The following is a 24,598-nucleotide window of genomic DNA, read 5'->3' on the forward strand; positions in this document are numbered from 1 at the left end:
TCTGAAAGTGGTCTTATCAGCTCGAGATTAATAAGCAGTTCCTATATTGATTACTGAGCCAGCAGTTTACCATATCGCACTGAAGTATAATATATGAGTAGATTTAATCGCAATCAATCAAGTTTTAAGTTCTTTGTATCACTGCCACTTCAATTTCCATGATAAGAGTAACATGCTCAATTAATTCAAGTGGAGTGAGTGAGCACGATGGTCTCATTTCACATCATAAGCTACTGAAATATCAAACTGAGGAAACCCATGATTTGGTGCCTGGTGGTGGATGGTGCGTTCGGTTTTATTTACATAATTTCATAAATACTAGCCGAATGTGAGTGGAATACTAACATATCAGATATCCTTTAAACAATAATAGGCAACAGCTTGCGCTGCTGTTGTTTTTTGGCATGTGCGTCGTCAGTGCTGTTGGTATGGAACTTTCAATTTTAGACAGGTCTACGTGTTAGATCTTTCGTCCTACTCGCCTAATCTATCCGCTTAAAGGTGCATGCGGATTAGTCCTTCCTGCGCTGGAGGCCGTTCTTGCTTGGCTCGTAGAATTCCTCGACAATGGCCTCCACCATGGTATTCATTGTATTAGTCAGCTTGGCCCAGTTTTTCTCGTCCGGCTTGCCACACATCTCGGCGTAGTACTTCATCTTGGGCTCCGTGCCGCTGGTGCGTAGAGTGACCACGAGTCCGTTTTTGAAGGTAAATGTGATCATCTGGGAACTGGAGCTGGTCGGCAAGGTGGCCTTCTTGTCGCCAGTGCTACTGTCGAATCCAGTGGTTAGATCACGAACGTTTTCGATCTCGTACTCGCCATTAAGGATGCTGGTCGGATAGGTGTCTGCCTTGCCCTCGTCCCAGGTGCGCAAGCGCTCAAAGATCTGCTCGATGACCGGCGGGCAGCGGCATATGACATACGAGCTGATAGTCGTGTGGAAGCCATATGTTTCGTAGATGTCGCGCAGCTTCTCCTGCAGGGTCATACACAGCTTGCACCGAAGATAGCACGCCATGGTGGCCAAATGGGCAGCTGCACTCACACCATCTTTGTCTAGTACGTTAGTGCCTACCATGAAGCCGATGGCCTCTTCGAAGGCAAACAACACGGTTTTTCCCGCCTGCTGTTGCTCGATTGCCTTGTTGCCCATCCACTTGAATCCAGTCAGCGTTTCGAAGAACTGGAAGCCTTCCCGCTCGGCCATGGCCCTGAGAATCTTTGAGCTCACCGTACTGGCTATCATCACGCAGTTGGTAACATCGCAGTCGGGTTCTCGCATTTTGTGCAGCTCCAGAGACCACCAGCCCAAAAGGGCGCCCACTTCGTTGCCACTGAACAGCTTGTAGCTACCATCCTCGCGCACTTCGGCAACTGCCAGGCGGTCGGCATCCGGATCGTTGGCTAAAATTATTTGGCTGCAGTTGGCTTTCGCAGTTTTAATTGATAAATCCAACGAGGTTTTTCCCTCCTCCGGGTTGGGCATCGGAGTGGTGGGGAACTCTGGGTCCGGCTCCTGCTGCTCGCACACCGATATGAACGGCTTAAGATTGATTCGGGCGAAAGCCTGCTTCACAAATGCATAGCCCACGCCGTGCATGGCCGTATAGGTGAAGGAGAGAGGGCACCTTCCGTTGGCCTCCAGCGAAGTGCAAGGCAGTTGTTTCTTCAGGATATCGAAATAGGGCGGCACAACGATATCGTACGGATCCTCCAGCATTGTGTTCGAGCACATCGCTGAGTCGTCCCAGGATGAGCCCTTGGGCTCCAAATTGTTTAGAATCGACTCCTGTATGCCCTCGTCGTGCGGCGGAATGATTTGGGCTCCATTGCTCCAATACACCTTGTAGCCATTGTCCTCCTTGGGATTGTGCGAGGCAGTCACCATGACGCCGGCCAAGCACTGCAGCCTCAAGATGGCATAAGGCACCATGGGCGTGGCCACGTAGCGCTTGAACAACCACACCTTAAAGTCGTTGTTTAGGAACACAATGGCCGAGAGCTCGGCGAAGCGGTGGCTATTGTATCGACCGTCATACCCGAAGACAATGCCACGCCCGGACCAGTCCGCCGGATCAGGGTACTGTTCCTTGATGTACTCACACAAGCCCTGCGCCGTCCTGTTACCGAATTCAATTTAGTCAATCATTCGATAAGCTTGGAGATTAGATAAGATCAAACTTACTGAATGACCACCAGCTCGTTCATGGAGTCAAAGCCAGCCCGCATGCAAGCCCTCAATCCGGCCGTGCCGAAGCTGATGCGTGTGCACAGTCTCTTGCGCAGCCTATTTAATCAGCGAGTTAAGCATATTAGGCTATGAATCATTTTGGTTGGATTATCCTTACGTGTCCCAGTCCTTCGCCCGAACTGCGTCCATGATTTGGCAGGCGGTGCTGGCGCATTTGTCCCATCGAATCCACTTGCGGATCTCGCCATCTAGCTCCGGATCGCCCGAAAGAGCCATGTTCTTGATCTCGCACAGCATCTGGCCGCCGGATTGACACATGGTGGCTGAGTTTTTTTGGCCAAAAGATCTATTTAATTTCAAGTTGAATTTAGATGAATGCCGAACGGGAGCGGAGAAAAGGCAGCACTCGGTTGCTGACAGTGATGTCACAGCCCGGCAGCAAAGAAAAGCACACTGAGCTGCTACTGATGGGAGCGCAATTGAGGATCGACCGATCGACGTAGTGTTAGCCTGATAATGTTCGCTGATGCGGCCACATACACATAGTCAGTCTGCCACGCCCCTTTATAAACATACGGCAAATTTTGACAAAGCGGCCCCCGGTCAAATTTTTTTTATGCCGTGAGGTTGAGATGACACCGTGACTGAGCGATAGTGCGTCTTTTAGAGATGGCATATGGAAATTAATAAAAAAATATTTGTATAGTAGGTTTTTGAGTTAGTAAAAACTATTTGTGGATTGTTTTGTATGAAGCCCTATCTTTGTTGAAAATATGAACAAAGTAAAAATCTTGCAGATGGAATTTAATGCGGCATTGTATTTTTTCAGATTTTGGTAATTGAAAAGGATATGTAGATACATACATGAATCTTAAAAGCATACGCCGAATGACACCTCATAATAAAAATGAATGGTGCTTTAAAATTATGTGTTACAAAAATATTTTAACGGACCGATTAGGTACACAGTTTCTAGCTCCATCTTTAAATGTTCTGTAATCATTTAATGTATGTGAAAGAATTATCCTGCAAAGCTAGAGTATAAATTTGGAAAATACATATTTGGATAAAACGTACCAAATAATTGAACTTTAGATAGTTACAGAAGAAATAAGAACAGGAGAATTTAAGCATGTCGTTACCTTACAGATGATGCTATATTCCTTAACGTCAACATATTTTATTTAAGCCAAACTATTTTTCAGGACATTTGTGCCCAATGTTAGTATTATATTCCAAACATCCAGGCGATAGTATTCCGAACGGAATTAACCAACACTGACGTTAATGCCATCTCCAGCAGAGTTTTTGCAACTGACCAGACGCGGAACGAAAACGAAATAAAAATAAACCTATTCATTCTGCTTTTTAAACACAAAAAAAGAAAATGGCCGATGTTTTGGACATTGACAATGCGGAGGAGTTCGAGGTGGACGAGGACGGTGACCGTAAGTAGCTGCGGCAGGCTTTGTAATTCACCGGTCTTATGCTTTCTATTTTCTCCCACGCCGCGCTGTGCACCCTACGCTCAAAACAGAGGGCATTGTGCGCTTAAAGGAAAAGGCGAAGCACCGCAAGGGACGCGGATTTGGAGGCGACAGTAACACCCGAGAGGCGATCCACAGCTACGAGCGTGTGCGCAACGAGGACGACGATGAGCTGGAACCCGGTCCACAACGGTCCGTCGAGGGCTGGATCCTGTTTGTCACCTCTATCCATGAGGAGGCGCAGGAGGACGAGATTCAGGAAAAGTTCTGCGACTACGGAGAGATCAAGAACATTCACCTGAACCTCGACCGGCGTACTGGGTTCTCAAAGGGATACGCTCTGGTCGAGTACGAGACCCACAAGCAGGCGCTCGCCGCCAAAGAGGCGCTTAACGGTGCCGAAATAATGGGACAGACCATTCAGGTAGACTGGTGCTTCGTTAAGGGACCGAAGCGCGTTAAAAAGTCCGAAAAGCGTCGCAGATAAACGACTCCCAGCTCCAAGAATAATTTTTTAAAATAGTTTAATGAATAGGCAACCGTACAAAGTCTATATGAATTGAAATAAATCAGATAACTACCAATTACCCTTTATACAATCATTTGGTTAGAATTATATATCTTATATTGGTATTCATTTAAAGCACTACGGGGTTTGGGACGCAAGAAGGTACTACTTCATCTTTTTCTGATGTAGTAGATGTTTTCTCAGCGCCTGCTGCTTGTCCTTGAAGCTCTTCTTAACCTTGGAGCGCGCCTTGTGTCGCAGCATGCCAAAGTTCTTGGTTTTGCGCTTCTCGCGGTTCGTCTTGGAGCAGTGCTCGTTCACTCGCCCATCCTTCCAGCCAAAGCGCTCGCGATCCTGTCGGCCCGCCTGCACAGTCTCCAGCCGCGACTCCTTGTCGTGCTTGCGCTTCTTGTAGATCATCTCGATGCTGTTCAGCTTGACGAACTCGGCGCGATCCTGTTCAAGTGGTCTCTTGCGGGCACTGGTTACGGTCTTCTTAAGATTGGCCGCGTTGATGCGCTTGAAATCTTCGTCCGTGAATATGCGTGTAAGAGCCAGCTCCTGGGCAGCCTCCTTTTGGTTAAGGATCTTCATATCTTTCTTTTCCTTCTTGGCCTTTGCGGACTCTTCGCCACTTTCCACGCCTTCGTCGGAATTATCGCCCACCTCATTCTCCTCGTCATCACTGTTCTCTTCGTCTTCGTCATCATCGTCCTCATCCTCATCTTCGTCTTCTTCATCATCGTCTGCTCCACCACCCTCACCATCACTGTGCGCAACGTTAACCCATTCCCCATCGTTTGAGTCCGTATCGTCTTCGCTCTCTATGTCAATAGTCTTAGAGTCCTTGAGCAGAGCCTCTGCACCCAAGACAGTGTCGTGGACTTCGCGCTCTCCGTAGGCTCTAACCTTTCGTTCGGCCTGGGCCTCTGTCTGCCTGCCTCGGTCCTTTTTGTGCAACAGGGCCGGTAGCTGTTCCCTGTAGAGTGTGATTAGTGACCGTGCCGCCATCATCACTGACTTCTCCTTGTACGTTTTATACATTGCCAGGTCCTGCAGCAAATCCTCGCCCATGGCCAGAGGACATCGCATGCAAATCTCACGCGTCGCATTCAGACCTATGGCCATCACATCGCTGGAGTTGCGTTCAGTAATGAAGTTGTTGGCGATCGTCTTAAGGATAGGCTCGATGATGTCTCCGGGAACCAGTTCGTGGGACGCTTGGGCGGCAAACTGGAGCACACGTGTCACCTGGCGTTGGTGGGGTTGCAGAAAGCGTGTTATGTACGGATAGAAACCGAAAAGGAAGAGGTCGTGGATGCCGATCAGCCGGGAAATAACGTCCAAATGCATTAGCTTCACCTCAAATCGCTCGTTGGTGGCCTGCAGCTGCTTAAAGAGCCCTTCGGCCATTCCCTGCGGGTTGTGCACCAAGTGAATGCCTGAGAAGTTAAAGGCAGGAGCGTTCTTTTTTTTCTTTTGGGCCTTCACAGCTTGTTTTTTGATCTGTGCCAATTGCTTGGTCCGCTTCTTTGTTTTCTTATTGACTCGATTGGCCATCAGAGCACCCTTAAGGTCCACCTCGTTCTCGCTGTCAGTGTCCTCCTCCTCATCCTCTTCATCATGGCCGAGGAAGAACTTGAGCGAGGTGACCAGCACTTTTGTTACCTTAGAGAAGCAGCCCACAGTGGCTATGACATTCACCGTCTTAGAATCATTCCATATGTTTTTCTTGTACAGCTCGATCATGATATCAGCGGACATCTTGGCTGCCTTCGGATTGGCATCCTTCAGCATGGAGTACATGAATGCCTGCAGGCTCTGCAATGCCATAAATGAATATTAATTGAGTCATCCACTGGCCGCTGACTACTGCGTCTTACCGAATTGAGCTTCATATCCTTGTGCTTGGCATTCATATTCTTGATGTCCGTCACAATGTGCGTCTGCAGAAAGGTGCGCAGATTCTTGTCCGGACACCGCAGCAACTGAAAGAACAGTTCTAGTATGTCCAGCGCGGGCACTAGGTTCTTGTTTCTCAGCAAGATTAGAGCTTTCACAAAGCAGTTACGCATAGCCGGGTCCAGAACGGTGGCATAGTTCTTCAGCAAATCGGAAAGGCGTTTGGGGAACTCCTCGCAGACGGCCGGATAGCACTGGGCCACCTGGGCGACAAACATGACGATGTCATCCAGGGATTTGTTCTCTTCGCTGGGATTCAGCGCGAAAACCTCCAGCAGGCTGAGAAAGTGTTGGTACTGGATGTGGAACTCATCGCTATACGACTCCGGATCTCGCTTGATGAGGTTCTGCAACTGCGGCAGGTTCTCCGGCAGCTGGTTGTTGTTGGGCCGCACCATGGTGAGCCTTTATAACAGGATTAAAACTACGATTATTTTTAACCACGTTCTGTTCTGTTCGCAAAATAAACGCACGTGTGGTGTGTGACCGTTTGTGGGTATAGCAGAAATGCCTCACCTAAAACTATGTTTATTTATTTAATTAAATTAAACAAATTTAGTCTTAATTATATATAATTAAAAATAAATAAATATATTAATTAATATAAGCAATGTTGTTCATCCCCATCCCCCAAGTATTAAATTATTCAAAATAAACTAAGTTAATTTCTCTAGTAACATCTAGTAACGCTGCTCATTTTAATAAGTTAAATATAACACGAGCTAATTCAATTTACATCTTTGCACTATTAAACAGTATAATAATATAAACATAATAATTTAACTATGCACCAAGTAATCCACAGTAAGTATGGTCACTCTTCCGCTCAGTGTTGCACAAACAGCTGCACTTTGGGCGAAGATTTTCTCTCGACTCGCCAGAACAAAAATGATGGAAGTGCACGCAAATGACGTTGACCTGGAGGACGGCGAGGTAACCATTAGCACCCAGACCATTGAGCATTCAATGACTATCTCTGTCGACCTTTCAGCTATCGGAGAGCGACGATGATGGCGTTTACACGCCGCTGCAGCGACCTGATGGTGCGGAGAAGGTGGCCAGTCCCCTTACCACCTGCCATCAGATCCAGACTGCGTTGGAGGACGAGTCACAAAGCAACAGCGACTCCTCGACTGCCGAATCCTCCGAGGACGGGTGCATCAAGAAGCTGCGTACGGAATCCACCGGACCCGGCGGCCACAAGAAGCGGAAAAAGCGCATTCGGCGCACGGTGATGCGACGCGTTTCGCCCACGGATGCCGAAATGCAACCGAATCGAGCCCGTTTCAAGAAGTACAACGTGTGGGCTTCTGCCCTGCAAGAGGATGCGCTCAGCGAGAATATGCGTGGCTGCGACGTTACCCGAAGCGGTCGGGATCGAAATGTGGAAAACTATGACTTTTCATTGCGATACCGGCTGAACGGCGAGAACAGCCTGAAGCGACGACTCTCAAACTCTTCGGAGGACGGCGGCGAATTCTCCCATCCAGCTCACAAGAGGGGAAGACCTTCTAGTCGGCCCATCGCCGGGAATCAGCAGCGCGGCTTGGTCAAGAGTAGAACGGGTCACCGGTCACGTCGTGGGTCATCTTCGGCCAGCGGATCTTCCGATTTCTGCGAGCCCAGACACATTCTGGACTTAAACGAAGTGGGTGAGAGAGATCCTTCGGATGTGGCTACCGAAATGGCCAGCAAACTGTACGAGGAAAAGGACGAATTACTTGGTGAGTATATGAAATAAATAATGCCCTACTTAGTGAGTAATGTCAGTTTTACCAGTTCGAGTCGTGGAGGTCCTTGGCATAGATGTGTGCCTAGAGCTATACAAAGAAACTCAGCGCATTGAAGCCGATGGTGGCATGATGATCAAAGTGAGTAGTAAAAGATCTTCCCCTGAATATACTAACACTATACCTCGAAACAGAACGGCAAACGGAGACGTACACCAGGCGGTGTATTCCTGTTCCTATTAAAGCACCACGATAACATAACTCAGGAGCAGCAGAAGCGCATTTTTAGTGAGGATCGCCAGAGTCTGAGCAAGTCGCGAAAGCAGATCGAAACGTTGATGCGGGACCGTAAGGTGGAGGAGTTGAAGAAGTGCCTCAGCAAGCAGGTTACGGAACTGCCCACGTTAAATCAGCGAAAGGAGTACTACATGCAGGGCGACGAGCAAAGGGAAGATAAGCAACCGGGCAACTGTAAGAAGATCCCATTATTGTTGTTAGATCTCCTTTGTGACTATTTTGACTATTTCAGTGTCTAACCCACCACCCTCCCCTGTTGGTGCTGAACAGGAGCAGGACAGCCCTGAGTACAGGACCCACGAGATCAATATAAATCTTGTGGACAACGCGGAACTTCCCTCCACATCCAAAGCAGCGGCGGCGGCTCAGGGAGCGTCGCTAAAGGATTTAATCAGCTACGACCACGACTTTCTGGACGTCAATTGCGGGGATATGGACTTTTTCTAGGCCCACGCCAAGCGTCGGGCCCCTTTTATACAATTCTTGCATAGATAGACCCATATTTGTACAATTAAATAAATGCCTAGCGAATTAGGAATCTACGAAAGTAACGGTTGCTACCAAAGTAAACAAACGCACGCGTTAGGGCATTTTCGGGCTGCGTGAGACAAGACTCGGCCAGGCGTTAGGGATTTCCTCAATGTCGATCGATAGTGACAACTCTAGTCGGCCCACCGCGACGACGCCGCGTAGAATATTTTTGTTTCTCCGCATTCGTTGAAAAACAGCGGCAATTGCTTGATTTTATGTGTGGTGCGCGTCCCAGGCAAATGCAAACGAGTCCGCGACTTCAATTGCCGAACGCCTAACGCCGCCGTGAACAGAAAATAACAGTGATGCGAAAGACCCGCTCGCAGACGGCTCGCACGCAGGCGGAAAATGCCGCAACATCTTCGAGCCCCGGGCACCAATCGACATCGTCAGCGCCAATATCAGTTAATCCCTTTGATACCAGCAAGTACAAGGTAAGTTTCCGCCAGTCCCAGTTTATTCAGTCCAAAGAATTTTTCATAAATATGGGGGGCCATCCATGGCTATTGATAAGCAGTGTGACCGCAGAAAAAATGGTGTCTGTACCCTTCCCTACCCATGAACAGAGTGATTTGCCAGCCAAGTCCGCCGGCGCTTCGCAACACTATCATCCGCCATATTTCTTCAGACCGTGCGGACAAAACAAAATTCGTGTGACAAAAAAAGGGGGCATTTTTGCGGTAGTTTGTTTAAGTGCAATTTGCGAAAGAAGGAAGGCCGCCAGTGGCGAACACAAACATTACTGAAATTTCTGCATATTCCAACGTTAAAAGCCAATGAAAGCCGATCGGTTCCACGAAAAGAAACTTTTTGCGAGAACGCCATGTTTGAGCATCTAGGTAATGATTTGGTGGCATGCGGCAGTTTCGGACCAGTAAATGATCCACAGATGGGAAAAATGTGGAATCCTGGCTTTTGTACGATTGTCAAGCAATTGCTTGGCATATAATGTAAAGCGAATTTCTGATATTTTTCTGCATAAAGCCGCACAAGACATACGCATGTGTACATATGTGCGAAAACGCGATATTTGCATATAGAGCGCGCTTGTGTGTGTGTTCGTGCGGACGCTTGGTGCTAAGTCCCGCTATTTGGACATAGACACCTTCCCAATTTTCCGAAATACATTTTCATTGTTCGCCATGCCATTTCCGTCTCTTCAGGAATGTGAGCAAATGGTGCAGATGCTTCGAGTGGTCGAGCTGCAAAAAATCCTGTCGTTTTTGAACATCTCATTCGCTGGACGAAAAACCGACCTGCAGAGCCGCATCCTCTCGTTCTTGCGCACCAACTTGGAACTGCTTGCCCCGAAGGTCCAGGAAGTCTACGCCCAGTCCGTGCAGGAGCAAAACGCCACGCTGCAGTACATCGACCCAACCAGGATGTACTCGCACATCCAGCTGCCGCCCACCGTGCAGCCCAATCCGGTGGGCCTCGTGGGCAGCGGTCAAGGCGTGCAGGTACCCGGCGGCCAGATGAATGTGGTCGGCGGCGCACCCTTCCTCCACACACACAGCATCAACAGTCAGCTGCCTATTCACCCTGATGTGCGGCTTAAAAAGCTAGCCTTCTACGATGTACTCGGAACGCTGATCAAGCCTTCAACTCTGGTGCCACGCAACACTCAGCGCGTCCAAGAGGTGCCTTTCTACTTCACACTCACGCCGCAGCAGGCCACCGAGATTGCCTCTAATCGCGACATCCGCAACAGCTCCAAGGTGGAGCACGCCATTCAGGTTCAACTGCGCTTTTGCCTGGTGGAGACTTCGTGCGACCAGGAGGACTGCTTCCCGCCGAACGTAAACGTCAAAGTGAACAACAAGCTCTGCCAGCTGCCTGTAAGTATTAAGTGATTATCCAATCATGACCTGGTATAATATCCTGCTCCTTATTCCCCTGCAGAATGTCATTCCTACAAACCGACCAAATGTGGAGCCCAAGCGTCCGCCGCGACCCGTTAATGTCACGTCCAATGTTAAGCTGTCGCCTACCGTCACCAACACCATAACGGTGCAGTGGTGTCCGGACTACACGCGTAGCTACTGCCTGGCCGTATACCTGGTAAAGAAGCTCACATCAGCACAGCTTTTGCAGCGAATGAAGACGAAGGGCGTAAAACCAGCGGACTACACGCGAGGCTTAAGTGAGTTTCCTGTTCTCCAATGATGCAACCTTAATAATAAACACATAATTTTACAGTCAAAGAGAAGCTGACTGAGGATGCTGACTGCGAAATAGCCACCACTATGCTGAAGGTTTCCCTTAACTGCCCGTTGGGCAAGATGAAAATGCTGCTGCCTTGTCGAGCATCAACCTGCTCGCATCTGCAATGCTTCGATGCCAGTCTCTACCTGCAAATGAATGAGCGTAAGCCCACGTGGAACTGCCCTGTATGCGACAAGCCGGCCATTTATGACAACCTGGTCATAGATGGGTAAGAAATGTCAATTCATTTGGCATATATTGGTAACTAATGAAACTCTGTTTTCCAGCTACTTCCAGGAGGTGTTGGGCTCTTCGCTTCTAAAGAGTGATGATACTGAGATTCAACTTCATCAGGATGGATCTTGGAGCACACCAGGACTACGGAGCGAGACGCAGATCCTTGATACGCCTTCAAAGCCCGCCCAAAAGGTTGAGGTTATATCGGATGACATAGGTAATCGCTCCACACGCAAACTTTTAAATTGTTTTGCCATTAATCAAGTTTTTCGGCCATTATCAGAACTTATCTCGGACGACGCCAAGCCAGTAAAGAGGGATTTGTCCCCAGCACCGGACGAGCAGCCCACATCAACGTCAAACAGTGAAACTGTAAGTAGAGAGCTCCAATCCACAACCTACCAAACTGTTTTATTATATGACTTTATTTTGTCTGTGCAACAGGTTGACCTAACGTTAAGCGATTCAGACGACGACATGCCGCTGGCTAAGCGTCGTCCGCCCGCCAAGCAAGCCGTCGCCAGTTCCACGTCGAACGGCAGCGGTGGCGGCCAACGTGCCTATACCCCGGCACAGCAGCCCCAGCAATCCGGTACGTTGGATCCCTTTTTGCAATAAGCCAGTAACGAGAATTATATCTCTGTATAGCCAAGAAATCTTTATGTTTACAAATTGCTAATTGTAGACCCTAGGGTAAAGTAGTTATAAGAATCCATACACATCCCATTTACATACATCCACACTGACTCAACCACGCTTCAGCACCAATAACTCAGACAGAGGAATGAAATCCTAACAAATTCAAGGCATTTAGTTTTCGGTTCACTTTTTACGGCAAAGCTCTAGGACATCATTTAACGTAAAAGTATTATTTTGGTGCATCAATTGTCTTAAATAATATTAGAAAATTTTAACTGCAATAATTCGAAAGAGTATGCACATTATCCCAAATGAAAATTACATAGATATTACGTATGATTCTGACTTTTCATCATCACTTATTGTTATTCGAATATAATTAGGTCCCCGATTCCCTCGATTTTAGTATGAGTTCACCCAGTTCAAATTAACCCAATTTTAAAAGTAGTATGTACAAACATATGTTTATGTTTTAAAATGCGACCAGAAGGGCTATTTATCATGCTATTTTATGTTAGATCTACGAAGTCCAGCATCGAAAAGGTTTCCGTACATTTCATAAAATCCCATAGCCAAAACTTGTATAGACTAAGTAGGCAACAAATTGACTCTTTCCGCTTTCGTTGCTTGTATTGTAGGTGGTAATGTTTTTAAGAAACCTCAGAAAGCGGAGGAGCTTTACAAGCGTGTTCATTTAGGAGTTTGGCTGCGCCCACGGTATGTTTTCCGTCGATCGATTGTGAAATGGTTCGGGTTTGGAACAAGAATCCCATACTTAATCAGAACATTCTTACAGAAAACCCAAGCCAGAGAGCTCAAGGCGCCCAAACGTCGGCTAAGCAAAGTTTATAGAGTATTTTTCGGTTTTATACCACCATTTGTCCTAGTTCATTTTCAATGTATTTTGTGTTGTCACCGAATCTAAATTATTCCACGATATGTACTCTTATTTTAAGTGATAATTTTAATAAATAATGCCAGTTTGTTAGTGAAGGTTTTTGTTGAGAGCCTCTTTTCCGATTGTTGTTGTGTTAACCTAACCCCAAGGTTATATGATGATAATAACTAAACTAATTCAAGTAACTTGTGCATTTCTTTGTCTTTTTTCTTTCTCTCTCTCTCTCTCTTTCTCTTCTTCCCCTGATCTTTTTGTGTGACCCGTCCATGCTGCCGCCGATGCAACTCGTAGAATCCCCAGAACAGCAGGCCAGCCGCCAATCGCCAGAGAAGCAGCCAGTCTCAGAGCAGCAACTGCAGCAGCAACAGCACGAGCAGCCAGCGGCGGCAGCCGTCCATGCCTCCCTCCTGGAATCCCTGGCTGCTGCGGTCGCGGATCAAAAGCACTTCCAACTGTTGGATCTGGCTGCGGTTGCGGCTGCTGCAGCTGCCACGGCGTCCTCCGGCCAGAGCCAGAATGCCGGCCCGTAGGCAGAACCCCCCACATCCCACACACATTAATCGCACATCTCACGGCTCGCGGTCTCATCTCTCACTGTTATGGTCCCTATTTTGGCCCGTCCAGTTTTTGTTTTCGGTTCCACTTCCGGTGGCGCACGGCCACATATTACCTCAGAGGCTATTCTTCGGCGTTCGATTCGCCTTGCATCACCTCCATTATTCATACTCTCTCAATCGCGAGCCACCAACTGATGCTTGTAATTCTTGTGTTGCAGGACGCAGGCAGTACAGACAGGTTTTGTAGAAGAGGGTCCCCTGTTCCCGAGTGAATCCAAGTGCTCCCCCATCGGCCAGATTGTTGCTGCCCCTTTTTTCAGTTGGCTCACCCCAAAACACTGCTTACGTCCCGTGTCTTTCATTCGTGTCGTCTCGAGTAGTTAGTTGTGTTACGCTTTGCCAGTGCTCTCAGCAACACACGCCACACCACACAGCCACAGCAACTGAAATATTCCTAGATATTACAAACACACAAACTAGCACCAGCATTAATTAGCAATTACTATAGGAAACGCAATTAATTTATTTTCCATTGAAGCGGTCAGCGCAATGGACACGAGAAGTACGAAACGAAAGGATGCATGCCAGGCGGCGGCCAGTCGCGGTAACAAAATTTAAAGTAGTTAAGTTATTTTAGTTAAACTACGGATTCTGTACGGAATGGAGGCGGTGTTGTGTGGAGTTGGAGAGTGCTGCATGCCTCGCATTTAATTACGTTGCAAGCCAGGGCGGAATGGCATATGGCATTAAAGGTCCATAATATTGAAAGCAATCGAAGGTGTTTTTATCAATGCAAATCGATTGGAAATGACGGATTATGTATGTTATGTATGTCGTCCGGCTAGACGATCAGTTTATATGACCTCCCTGGCCTTTGTTGGCGTATTTAAGCTCAAACCGTACCACTACGGATTTATATGTTAAGATTTTTAATTGAACAATGCTTTGACTATGACCACGCAAACCCCCCTAAATATCTGAACGAACAAATATGAAATCAATGTACAAGGAGATGTGTACTTTAACTATACGATTAAACAATTTTCAACCAAGACCTGTCGTTTTATTTACCAACGGGGGTCAAGCACTGTTTTAAGTTTATACTGATTTTTCATTCAGCATCCCGTTTCTAATTGAGCCCACCTGAAACCTTTTCTTTACTTGCAGAGGATAATGACGAAAACTGTATGGCTAAGGTCAAAGAGGATTCCGTAATTGATCTTCTAGATTCGCCATAAATCGCCGCCGCAGAGATCTTAAATGTAAGGTCCTACGATAATCTTTAGGCGACCCAAAGAATTAGACTTGGCCTGTTAAGTTAACTTAATACGCCACAATTCGTTGACCTGTATTGTAGCACTCTAAGTATGTTATATTTTCCAGTAGTTTGTATACGTATATTAGCTAAGGATTGACTTAAATGAGAATAAATGGCTTAAGACAACACGAATTAGTTGGAATTATTTTGTAGTTGCATTTTGAATTTTGCGCCAATCAGCTGTTTTTCACTTCTCGAACAGGTTGGCAGTCCCAGTACAACTTTTACTTTTGTACACGGGCGTATTTGCCATATTTTCAGAGGGGTTTAGTTACTTTTCTTTAGGAAAAAGGTTTTTTTTAATTAGTACTAAATGAAAAAGTAATACAATGGAACAAATAAAAAAAATCTTTGAAATGAGATTTTGGAATTGTAAAATGCTACTGTTATGTCCCTGTTACTCTACGCCCATGCCGCTGGTTTCTTGTTCACCTTGATCGCCATTTGGTGTGTGAATTCTTCGGGAGAATGTCGAAGCCAACGCTGTACTACGCCCTTTTTAGTCCTCCGGCCAGGGCGTGCATCCTGGTAGCGAAACTGATTGGACTGGACCTGGAGCTCAAGTAAAAGAACCAAAAGAATAGTTCACTTTCAAATGTAGATTGGCTAATGCAAGCTTCTTTTCGAATCCTTAGACCCGTTGACTTCGCCAAGAAGGAGCACCTGAGCGAGGAATTTGTCAAGGTTCGTTGGATTTGAAAGACTTTGATTTCGTTATGTAACGCTGGATCAACCTCAAGGGTGCACGGGCACTGCAGACCCGCATCCTGAGCTGCATGGCCGAGAACACAGCGAAGGGTCAGTAGATCCCTTCCTCTTAATGAGGCTCTCATGTTACACATTCACATAGCCAACGTTTTGTGTTACCCATGTGCGCAATTTACATTGCAATATATTTAATCCGCCTGTTTATACTCAAATTAATGTATGTAACAATACAGAGCCACGTCATTTAATTGGAATTTATTTTATATTTATTGGTAATTTGTTAGGCTAATTGGCTTAAATTCATGCTACTCTAGATTCTCGTGTCTTTTGATTTGGAAGTCCAGTGTACAATATGTATGTAAGTATGCGTAGTTAGCGAGAGTTCCGATTCATGCAATTGTTAAAACTTTTCACTAAACTGTTATTTACACAAACAAGCGCTTTAATTAGATTCTCTGCTGAAGTATAACTAACTCACTACTGCGGACACACAATGTTGGGTATTTAGGGGTTATTTTACTGTCATCGGTCTCCCATCCTTGATTTTGCCTATATCTCCTAGCTATTTACAACACAATCTATCAATCACACTTATTTTGGTATCATATTTGAAGCGGGTTATCTGACCAGCTCTATCCCTTCAATCGAATGTTGTCCAGTTGTTCATGCCCTTTCCGGTGGTGAGCTGCTGCGGCTTCTCCGTTCCGTTGGCGTTCAGGGTGAACTGGTCCAGGCCGTACTTGCGGAGCAGCTCGAAGTCGTCGTCGGGCTTGGCGGCAATGGTGTTGCGCTGGATCTGCGGCGGTGGGTGCATCGGCGGCGTCCGTCCCGTCACAGCTGCCACCGTGGCCATGTGCTTGGGCGCAAAATACGGGTACAGTGGGTTGCTGACACTGCTGGCCACCACACTGCTGTTGACGCCAGCGGGCAGTGTGCTGCACTTCTTGGCAAACGCCGTGCTGAGCGGCGGCAACGGACGAGCATTCTGATTGAGCGGATCGAAGTCCTCCAGGTCGAAGCTGGTGTTGTTGCTATCGTCCAGCGATATCAGATCATTCATGCTGTCCTCCAGTGGCTGCTGCTGCTGCGGGTAAGGGAGGGACAATCGTACGTACGGGTTGTTAGAAAGCTTTGGGCGTGGGTGTCCAGGACTCTACGGTGTTTATTGCAACTTATACGAAAAGTACATTTAAGACAAGCTACCTACTTCAAGCCGTCATAAGCATCTAAATGCGGTTGACCAAAACTACAATGGATGCAGTCGATTAATGCCAAAAAGTGAAATGAAAAAATGAAGTAATCAAATAAAAGAAGATAAATACCACCAAAGCATATATCAAACTGTTAGTGGATAAACTATACATGTCGTAGGATTGTTTTAAGGAAGTATTAGTAGTTGGATTCCCAACAATTGGTAGGTATGCTATGCTATATGTGATAGGTATGCTATGGAAAATAGATGATGGGTTTTTTCATGAAACAATGGTGAACGACCTTTAATAAACGGATTTCAGGGAGGATTAGTTAAGATCAATGAATCTAATAAATTGAACTACAGCAGTGACATCTAAAATCAAATGGGGACATCTGATATGGGCACATCAACTTGTAAATGACGTTAGTATAAATCGGGGAGAAACTACATGAGGGCCCTTGATGTTTGTTAGTGTGCTTTTGCCGGGGGACCACAACCAGGATGGGCTTAGATAACTAACGTCGCAGCTGGTGTACCTCTCTCTTGGCCCGCGGTGTCGGAATGGGCGGATCGGACACATTAAGGTGCGAGAACGTCGACGCAGCCGTCACAAACGATGCGCCCGAGGAGGATGAGGTCGCCGATGACGAGGATGCGTTCGACATGCGTACAGAGTCATTTCCGATGGGCTCGTCCTTCCAGCAGTTACGTTCCAGTTTGCTAATCTCCGCACTGACGGCTGCAGCCGTGGCCGCCACAATCGCATTCGAGCTGCCCTGCCTCCGGGGCGGAATAGGTGGGGATTGCACGTCCGGCGGACTATCAAAGCTGCTGGAATCGGCGGTGGGCAGGGGCTGACGCGGTCTAGTGGGCGTGGAAGTGTGCCTTGGCGGCTTCGCCTCCACGTGCGGATGCGCGGCATACGGATGATTGTAGTAGGAGGCGGGCGTAGACTGCGGAGGCGGTGGACGAGCTGGCGGTGCTGCTCCTCGCCTGTGCTCTGCGTTCGGCTTAAGCTGCGTGGGCCAATGGGCAATGCCGGGATGGGGGTGGGTGCAAGTATCAGTGGAGTGTGATCGGTTATGTATATCGGTGTGTGGGGTGTTTGTGGGCATGATGTGTGGGTAAGACGAACGATCGATCGATGGCGACATACAGTTGGACACAGACACGACACAGACAAGGAAACAAAAACAAGAAGAGCATGAGAACAACATAAATTCACAGCACATCGAGATGAGTGGTCGATTTAGCTTAGCGGCAAGCATGTGAACGGCTGCACCCAGGAGCTCCAGTTACTGGAGCTGCTGCAGCCGAAGCTCGTACGCCCGCACCAGATTACTTACGCTGCGGTCCACTGCTGGTGTCTTGAAAAGCGGATGGTTCTGCAGTTCCTGCGACAGGTTCATCTCCGAAGATGAGCAGAGCGAGCTCGCCGAGCTAACAGCAGGAGACGCAGCGAGATGATGACCATAATGAGCACCAGCACTCGCACCGTACGCATGGCCGTTCGGCTGAATGTGGCTGCTCGAGCTAGACATGGCCAGCGGGACGGGACCGCGTCGCAGGAACTCCCGCGGCTCCCTGGCGCCGGATCCACCGCTGCCGCTGCTTCCCGTGACGGAGGCAATTCCATCAAGACGCTTGCTGGTCACTGGAGAACTGGGCGCCGAGTGGTGTGCAGCCCCAATGGCCTTGCCACCACGCACGTATCCTGCGCTGGTGCCGTCAGGACGATCCGAATGATTTGGGGAGCCAAGTCCAAAGTGGAAGTGCGTGCCACCAAACTGGTTTCCGTTCTCGCGCAGCTTTGTCTTGAATCCCTTGTAGGCGGTCTTCATGCCCCGCGAACCCTCCTTTACCTGAGAAGATTGAAAAGCGGTTAGTTAGGCATCTTTCACAACCGGCACAGATTCACAAAAGCGCACGGGAAACAACACCGATTCGGGCTTTAAACGGGGACTGGACCACTCACCGATTTGACGGCAGACTTTACAGCCGGATTAGTCTGCAATGGTTAGACAGACGCGTTTTTTGGATCAGAAAACGATTGGTCACAACCGCAGCGAGAGCAGAAAGCACAGAACAGTGTAGGATGAGCGATCCAAGCGGCATATGAAAGAGAGACACACAAGATACGGGCGAGATACGGCGTGAATGAGATGCGCAGAACAGCCAATGGGTTATTTAAGCTACGACTAACTACACTTAATGGCTACGATGACAATGCTGATTCGGGTAATGGGAACTGGGGATCACTGGGGCAATGGGGCTTGACACGTTGAGAGGTGGTGATTAAAATCTGCGACCAAAGAGTGCTCTTTTAAACAGCACTGCTGTGAAAGGTCATTACTCGCGGTGGATGTTAGTAAATGAATGAATTAGTATAAAAGCCAGATTAGACTAAAAGATACTTGGTATTACTACACTAGAAAAGAGAGAACATCGTATGATTGTTCACTTTCTTAAGCATACGATCTTAAGAGTGATTTAAACAATAGGTGTTAGTATAGAAATTACAGTGCATGGGTCCATTACCAATTTGCCAAGGTTATTGATCACTTTAGTGTGAATAAATTTAAAAAAATGTTTCGCTTTTTGTTTGTTTGCCACAGGTGTTGATAGAGAACACAACAAAAGAAGGAAAATTAAACAATTAGCTAACTAAAACATGTAAATTACAAATTAAAAGATATTAATTGAGAATGCATCAACAAACATTCAGACGTTTCCATCTTAGTTTATGGCAACATAAATAATTCGGTGCAGTTGCTTGTTAGGACGTTAAGTAATTGGTTTGCATAAGGATAAGAAATCATTTGAACTAACATTGCAAGTAAGGTGTGTGGGAATGAACATTCTACTCGTTTATATATTGGTAATTGGATTTGGTAGATTTGTCATGGTGGGCAGTCTAAGTATTGTTCTTGGCAAACAATCGCGACAAACTGCGCTTTCCCAAGTACTGTGGAATAGATTAAATCAAATCAAATAAAAGAACATCATAAGGTGGACTGGTGGTAAGGTAACTTAAGAGTACAGTGGGTTAGCGGGTCAACGCAGAGAGGCGAAACGGAAATGCAAGCCCTGTTCCCAGGTCCCCTCCAAGCCAGGCAACTGAGGGGGATGATGGTGTAGGTGTAGGGCGGATTTGGCACCATGAGGGTTAGGCTAACAGCATTGGGCTATCGCTGATGTCCAGTGGACAGTCCTCGGCTCACCTTGTCCTTTAGGTTCTTCATGATGGCGTAGTTTCGCCCGCGCTTCTTCTTTTCCGCATAGCGCACCGTTTCCAGCTCGAACTCGTCCGAGAAGCCGAGTCCGCTGTTGAGCATCGTTAGGCGATCGTCAATGAACTGCGCAAAGATCTGCAGATCCATCATTTTGGCAAGAAAGGGGCGCAGGTGCGCCGGCCGAGATTCAATGAATTTTTGGGAATTAAAGGTCTTGCTGTTCTCGTGGTACTCCACAGCGTCCCGGTAGCCACCGATGAGCTGCACCAGTGCGTTTAGGAAGATCTTCGAGATGCGGTCGCCGATGTGGTCATGTGTGTGATTCAGATGCTTCTTCAGCTGTGACACAATCTCCGTCGGCAGATTGTGCACATCGTCGAATGGGCTTTCGAATATTTTCGTATCACAGTTCAGAATCACAACTTCGCCCAGCTCATCGCTGGTTACCTAGTCGATTTCAAAAGAATTTAATATTTGAAATCATATTGTTAGCTTATGGAGCTTACGGTTTCGAGCACAGGTTCTGGCACACCAATCAGATATGGCATGGGCGCACCCAGGTAGTCTTTGAACTCCCACGGCAGCACGGGTATAAAGATGTGCTGCCAGACCATGGGATATAGGAATGCGTTGGCCGCCTGGATGCACGAGGATAGCCTGTCCAGGTGTCTCGAGGTGAAGATTATTCGACGCTCGGCCAGCATCGCAGCGAACACTGTAATCATCTCCTTGGGCTCCACAAAGTTGTAGTACAAATTCAAGTTGTGCTAAAGCGAAATTTGTTCTTAGTTTCTTTTTAACTGGTATAAAAATTCGCAGGACTCACATTTTCCGGCATGCTGGGCAACTGAAACTGCAGTGGGCGCTCGAAGGTGAAGTGCTGTTCAAAGACAAGTGGATCAAGATCTCGTCCGGAACTATTGATGGCTGATCCACTTACACTCTGGCCTGCGCTGTAATAGACCTTAAGGCTGCCGCCGCAATCCGGGATACCCTGGTTGTAGGCCTCGGAGAGGAAGGTGCGAAACCCATTCGGATCCGTCCGCTTCAGCTCGGCGAGCACGGGCAGCAGCTTTAGGAAGGTGTCGTGCCACGGCAGGTAGGTTATCAGCACCATGGCCGTGTTCGTACGCGGATCCTGTCGACAGAAGCCGAAGCGCCATTTCGAATCGCCAGTGGTGTGCACAAAGGAATATGTCTGCACCGAGGTGCTGTGGATAGATAGGTAAGTATTAAATAAGATACACATGAAATGATGTTGGCGGAGTTGAAACTCCACAATGTCCAAGGTTTGGAAATTGTATTTGCCCCGGCTACTCATTGCCTGGCCTTGCTCATCGCGCGTTGCCCAATGTTACGCATGATGAGTTGTTGATATTTGGCTGTGCAGTGGATAAAAACAAATTCAATAGATGTGATATGATATGTGTGTTTAATCTCAAAAGCAACAAACTAAGGGAAAACTTTGGACTTGTTTATAGACTGATACCACTTATATTTAGTTATTTTTCCCACAACTATGGATGAGCACAATCTAACCCGAATTTCCCCGACTGCGATGTTCCGTGACTAATACGGCGACGAGTTGCTCTTCGTTTTCTACTCATAACATAACCCACATATGTAAATGTGATTTTTCGCACGACTTTGGCTTTCAAGTCGTAAAGTGACGAAACCAGACGCCAAACAAACTTGCCCAGTGAATTCAGGGTTAATTATAAAAGCATACAAATTATTCCGATTTTATTATTCTTTCCGCTCGGCTTTCGTCGGTTTTTCTCAGAGCCTCATTGAGTAATGCCCTAACAAGTAGTAGTAAACAACTTGTTTTGATATCCTGATTTCAAAATAGTGCTCCAGTTGGCCACTCATTGACAAGCGATACCATCCACCTTTGGTGATTCAACAGTTGAATTGCGTACACGGTGGGAATTTCGAGCAATTGCAAAGGTCTTTAGCCCGTTTACACAGAGATATACATATGTACATTTCATTTATTTCATGCCACCGAGTCTAGTTTTTGCTTTCTTCCGTTTGCTTGATTTAAATTCCTTTGCCTCTTATGCGTCGCCTTGTCCGCATTAATTATTGTGTTGAAATCGCATTTAACAAATTAAATAAATCGCAATTTTGCAACAATGACGCCGCAGTCTCGTTACCCGGCACGTTTCCCATTGTCCGCCGATTTGCATATTGTTCGGCCTCAGCTTCGACTGGAGCTCTTTTCCACTTCGCTCCCAGTTACATAAAGTCGTTAGATCTAAGTGTTTCGGATCGTGTCATTACTCAATTTAATATGCAAAGTCAGGCGGCGCACAACGCCGAATCCGCAGCTGATACGGCTGCCCGGCAGCTTGGGGAAACGGAGGCGAATTTGGGAAGCGAAGGCTATCTTGGGCAGTTGGGACGTTGACTTGGACTCGACTTTCTTTATCACCGCGCCACTCTGTGTACGAATATTCAGCTGCGTTTAAGATAAGGTGCTCCTCCCCGCTCTCTTCTCTCTAAACTTGAAAATCTCCCATAATAACGCAAATTAATATTATAATAAATGGCGAACTACTAGCTGCAAGTTGCATATGAGCATATAATTAGGCAAGGTTTTTTAAAATATGCATTTTACTATATTTTTTAGTAGTTATAAACGCATGATTCACTCTCATACAGTTGAATTTAGGCCACAGGTTCGTTAAATATTTTCTATATAATACTTTTAGTCATATTACTTCGACCGCAGCTGTATGTGAGCAAATGAAATCTCTGCTCATGTAGTCGTAGTTTCCGAGAATTCGCAGATAAGCTATGAGGTCAAACCAATTCTTGTCTGGAAAAAGTTATCTGGCAAACAAACTTTGAAATTCCAGCAGCGAAAAGTCAATTAATTGCTAATGTAGCCAATGGTTAACCAGACGATGAATTTGCCGCACGGACAGCTGGCCAGATAAGCGGATGGGATGAGTCTGTCGGGGGCAGTCGTATGACTAAGCAGGTGGCGAAGGAGCCAATTGATACAGTTCCCGGTGCTCCAGGAAATGGTAAGCGAATGGCGTCGAACAATGCCCATTGAATAATACAGTTCATTACGCGAACTCGCTGTGTAAACAAACACCGAAAGCGAAACAGCAACAGCAACAGAAACGGCACAACAGGTTATTCGTTTCATGGACAAGCTATCTGTTGTTAGTTGGTGGAAGTGGTCGGGTCGGATTGGTGACTCATCGCCGCCGGAACCCCTGTTTTCCGTCTGGCTATGGACGACGATCGCTGGTCTTGCGTTTGCGTCTGCTGCTGCAGATTATTTATAAAACGGACTACCCTCTGACTAATGCTGCTTCCGTCCCTATAAAGTAGAGATTTGGGCGATCAGCATCGCCAGTGCGTCCGATTCTATGCGATTGGAAAGTTCCAAAGGCTTTTTATTTCCATGTAGGCAGATCGAGCTGGTTATGTTTTACGATTTGCAATATCTGCCATAAACATTTTTCAGTAATAAATGGCTGACGTAGTTTGTTTTTTGATCTAGATCGTACATAAACTGGGATGTGGCAGCCATATGGGTTTTTTTTAGATTTAACGAACCTGTCCTACACAAAAGTGGATGTGTGTATCTTTCATCCTGTGAATCAGTAGGTCAAATGGATATATTCCACAGCTGTCATACATGAAACCTACTGGGAACCAGTTTATAATCCCCGCCCGCATACGCACCTTGATGTGTCGCAGGGAAAGGCAAACGATGGGATGCCGGTGAGCACCTCCTGGTCGCGGAATCCCTCGGGGAAGCTCTCCACGATCACGCCGGCGGGAGCAGCTGGCCCGCCGCTCCTGGAACTCGTGCCCCTCTCTAATCCCGGCGTCGGCGAGACCTCGCACCAGAACTCGAAGAGCTTCTTCACGTCATTTCTGGGGGGAGGAGCGGGAGGAATGGGCGATGAGTCGTGGGAGTGAGAGCGCTGCGATAGCGACCAGTGGAGCGGAACGCCCACTACTGCTGCGAACTGGCACTGGGCGGCATGGGCATACTCACTTGATACGCGATCCCATTTCGAGGAGGTCTAGCACATGTTTCTGTGTCGGTCAGTGTGGGGTGTTCGTTTGACTGGTGTGTCCAATCCGGACTGCTAATGCTGCTAATACTGATTACGCTGACACAATACGGTCGTTTGGGCGACCACTTTCCTCCTGCTGCTCTTTGTTACCTCAAATTCGCGACGTCATTGGTTTGGTTTTGCCGATCGCGGGGTGGTTTTGGCACCTGATTACTGCGGACTTGGGGCGGGGACCACTGCTCACTAATTTTTTGGCATTTTCGGGCCACAACAATAGATATTTCACTTGGAACTCGCAGTTTTATGCAAGCAAGCACAACAAAAACACTCTTACAACAAAAATCGCGAACAATGTGACCGTCGGTGGCCCGTTCGAAAACGTCACTGAGCCACGAATAAATAACTACGGGGATTTTTCGGAATATACTAAAAGTTGTGCTTGCTCAAATATTCGAAAAGCTCATTTATTATAGTCCTTTAACACTACTGTTTTTTTTTTTTTTTATCGATAATTCTTAAAGCTTGCATTTCAAGTTCTAAAAACGATATATAAGTAAAAAGAAACCCAAATAGTAATTTCTTGGAACATTTTTAAATTAGAATTCAAATATCCGGTGCTCGCGGTTTTTTTTATTAACATGAACTATTTGCAAAAAAAAGAAACCCAAATAGTAATTTCTTGGAACATTTTTAAATTAGAATTCAAATATCCGGTGCTCGCGGTTTTTTTTATTAACATGAACTATTTGCAATCCATACAACATAAATAAGCACGATAATGAAATGTTGTGTTATAGTTTAGCGACCCTCAACGAATTGTATGATTCTTTATGGCAAATATAATTATTAGGC

The 24,598-nt window shown here is 46.8% G+C and overlaps 6 protein-coding genes across 20 annotated transcripts; 3 read left to right on the forward strand and 3 right to left on the reverse strand.

The window, feature by feature from the left end:
- Positions 1-259: 259 nt before the first annotated feature.
- On the reverse strand, positions 260-2,510 carry LOC117138151 (phosphoglucomutase-2). Its single transcript, XM_033300028.1, has 3 exons — positions 2,350-2,510; positions 2,187-2,288; positions 260-2,121 (listed from the first exon to the last, which is right to left on the reverse strand). Exons 1-3 carry the CDS (start codon positions 2,508-2,510, stop codon positions 513-515), a joined length of 1,872 nt encoding a protein of 623 aa, XP_033155919.1. The 3' UTR covers positions 260-512.
- A 969-nt stretch (positions 2,511-3,479) lies between these two features.
- Positions 3,480-4,266, forward strand: LOC117136807 (RNA-binding protein 8A). Its single transcript, XM_033297872.1, has 2 exons — positions 3,480-3,640; positions 3,730-4,266. Exons 1-2 carry the CDS (start codon positions 3,580-3,582, stop codon positions 4,164-4,166), a joined length of 498 nt encoding a protein of 165 aa, XP_033153763.1. The 5' UTR covers positions 3,480-3,579; the 3' UTR covers positions 4,167-4,266.
- LOC117136806 (protein SDA1 homolog) lies at positions 4,254-6,632 on the reverse strand. The gene is made up of 2 exons (XM_033297871.1): positions 6,071-6,632; positions 4,254-6,008 (listed from the first exon to the last, which is right to left on the reverse strand). The coding sequence occupies exons 1-2, from the start codon at positions 6,545-6,547 to the stop codon at positions 4,353-4,355; spliced, it is 2,133 nt and encodes a 710-aa protein (XP_033153762.1). The 5' UTR covers positions 6,548-6,632; the 3' UTR covers positions 4,254-4,352.
- Positions 6,633-6,970: 338 nt separating this feature from the next.
- On the forward strand, positions 6,971-8,723 carry LOC117135660 (phosphorylated adapter RNA export protein). Of its 2 annotated transcripts, none has more exons than XM_033296052.1 (5): positions 6,971-7,082; positions 7,141-7,873; positions 7,920-8,020; positions 8,074-8,350; positions 8,409-8,723. In XM_033296052.1, the coding sequence occupies exons 1-5, from the start codon at positions 7,038-7,040 to the stop codon at positions 8,621-8,623; spliced, it is 1,371 nt and encodes a 456-aa protein (XP_033151943.1). In that variant the 5' UTR covers positions 6,971-7,037; the 3' UTR covers positions 8,624-8,723. The 2 variants fall into 2 exon arrangements, with proteins under 2 accessions (XP_033151943.1, XP_033151942.1); XM_033296051.1 differs by having other exon boundaries at positions 7,929-8,020.
- Positions 8,724-8,826: 103 nt separating this feature from the next.
- LOC117135659 (E3 SUMO-protein ligase PIAS1) lies at positions 8,827-14,700 on the forward strand. Of its 8 annotated transcripts, XM_033296047.1 has the most exons (9): positions 8,829-9,141; positions 9,871-10,545; positions 10,610-10,850; positions 10,907-11,141; positions 11,200-11,366; positions 11,433-11,521; positions 11,594-11,741; positions 12,427-12,505; positions 12,585-12,703. In XM_033296047.1, the coding sequence occupies exons 1-9, from the start codon at positions 9,013-9,015 to the stop codon at positions 12,625-12,627; spliced, it is 1,806 nt and encodes a 601-aa protein (XP_033151938.1). In that variant the 5' UTR covers positions 8,829-9,012; the 3' UTR covers positions 12,628-12,703. The 8 variants fall into 8 exon arrangements, with proteins under 8 accessions (XP_033151936.1, XP_033151935.1, XP_033151938.1 ...); XM_033296044.1 differs by lacking the exons at positions 12,427-12,505; positions 12,585-12,703 and adding an exon at positions 12,978-14,295 and having other exon boundaries at positions 8,828-9,141; XM_033296043.1 differs by having other exon boundaries at positions 12,427-12,781.
- An 809-nt stretch (positions 14,701-15,509) lies between these two features.
- On the reverse strand, positions 15,510-24,125 carry LOC117135951 (DENN domain-containing protein 1A). 7 transcript variants are annotated; one of them, XM_033296539.1, is made up of 10 exons: positions 23,725-24,125; positions 23,406-23,600; positions 20,638-20,908; positions 20,524-20,577; positions 20,204-20,464; positions 19,686-20,144; positions 18,440-18,472; positions 17,811-18,326; positions 17,001-17,480; positions 15,510-16,350 (listed from the first exon to the last, which is right to left on the reverse strand). In XM_033296539.1, the coding sequence occupies exons 1-10, from the start codon at positions 23,739-23,741 to the stop codon at positions 15,910-15,912; spliced, it is 2,727 nt and encodes a 908-aa protein (XP_033152430.1). In that variant the 5' UTR covers positions 23,742-24,125; the 3' UTR covers positions 15,510-15,909. The 7 variants fall into 7 exon arrangements, with proteins under 7 accessions (XP_033152430.1, XP_033152428.1, XP_033152431.1 ...); XM_033296537.1 differs by having other exon boundaries at positions 15,510-16,353; positions 23,725-24,124; XM_033296540.1 differs by lacking the exon at positions 18,440-18,472 and having other exon boundaries at positions 15,510-16,353; positions 23,725-24,124.
- Positions 24,126-24,598: the final 473 nt, after the last annotated feature.

This window comes from Drosophila mauritiana, chromosome 2R, assembly GCF_004382145.1.
Source record: "Drosophila mauritiana strain mau12 chromosome 2R, ASM438214v1, whole genome shotgun sequence".
Classification (NCBI taxonomy): Eukaryota; Metazoa; Arthropoda; class Insecta; order Diptera; family Drosophilidae; genus Drosophila; species Drosophila mauritiana.

Coding starts and splice junctions, on each gene's coding strand:
- LOC117135659 (XM_033296043.1), top strand. CDS start 9,013: ATGCGAAAGACCCGCTCGCAGACGGCTCGCACGCAGGCGGAAAATGCC. Junction 11,367..11,432: donor GGTTATATCGGATGACATAG/GTAATCGCTCCA, acceptor GGCCATTATCAG/AACTTATCTCGGACGACGCC. Junction 11,742..12,426: donor ACAGCAGCCCCAGCAATCCG/GTACGTTGGATC, acceptor CTTGTATTGTAG/GTGGTAATGTTTTTAAGAAA.
- LOC117138151 (XM_033300028.1), bottom strand. CDS start 2,510: ATGTGTCAATCCGGCGGCCAGATGCTGTGCGAGATCAAGAACATGGCT. Junction 2,289..2,349: donor CGGGCGAAGGACTGGGACAC/GTAAGGATAATC, acceptor CTGATTAAATAG/GCTGCGCAAGAGACTGTGCA. Junction 2,122..2,186: donor AACGAGCTGGTGGTCATTCA/GTAAGTTTGATC, acceptor ATTCGGTAACAG/GACGGCGCAGGGCTTGTGTG.
- LOC117135951 (XM_033296537.1), bottom strand. Junction 20,909..23,405: donor TTTCCCTGCGACACATCAAG/GTGCGTATGCGG, acceptor ATCTATCCACAG/CACCTCGGTGCAGACATATT. Junction 20,578..20,637: donor ATTACAGCGCAGGCCAGAGT/GTAAGTGGATCA, acceptor GTCTTTGAACAG/CACTTCACCTTCGAGCGCCC.
- LOC117135660 (XM_033296052.1), top strand. CDS start 7,038: ATGATGGAAGTGCACGCAAATGACGTTGACCTGGAGGACGGCGAG. Junction 7,083..7,140: donor TTGACCTGGAGGACGGCGAG/GTAACCATTAGC, acceptor TCGACCTTTCAG/CTATCGGAGAGCGACGATGA. Junction 8,351..8,408: donor AGATAAGCAACCGGGCAACT/GTAAGAAGATCC, acceptor TGACTATTTCAG/TGTCTAACCCACCACCCTCC.
- LOC117136807 (XM_033297872.1), top strand. CDS start 3,580: ATGGCCGATGTTTTGGACATTGACAATGCGGAGGAGTTCGAGGTGGAC. Junction 3,641..3,729: donor GGTGGACGAGGACGGTGACC/GTAAGTAGCTGC, acceptor CGCTCAAAACAG/AGGGCATTGTGCGCTTAAAG.
- LOC117136806 (XM_033297871.1), bottom strand. CDS start 6,547: ATGGTGCGGCCCAACAACAACCAGCTGCCGGAGAACCTGCCGCAGTTG. Junction 6,009..6,070: donor AGGATATGAAGCTCAATTCG/GTAAGACGCAGT, acceptor ATGGCATTGCAG/AGCCTGCAGGCATTCATGTA.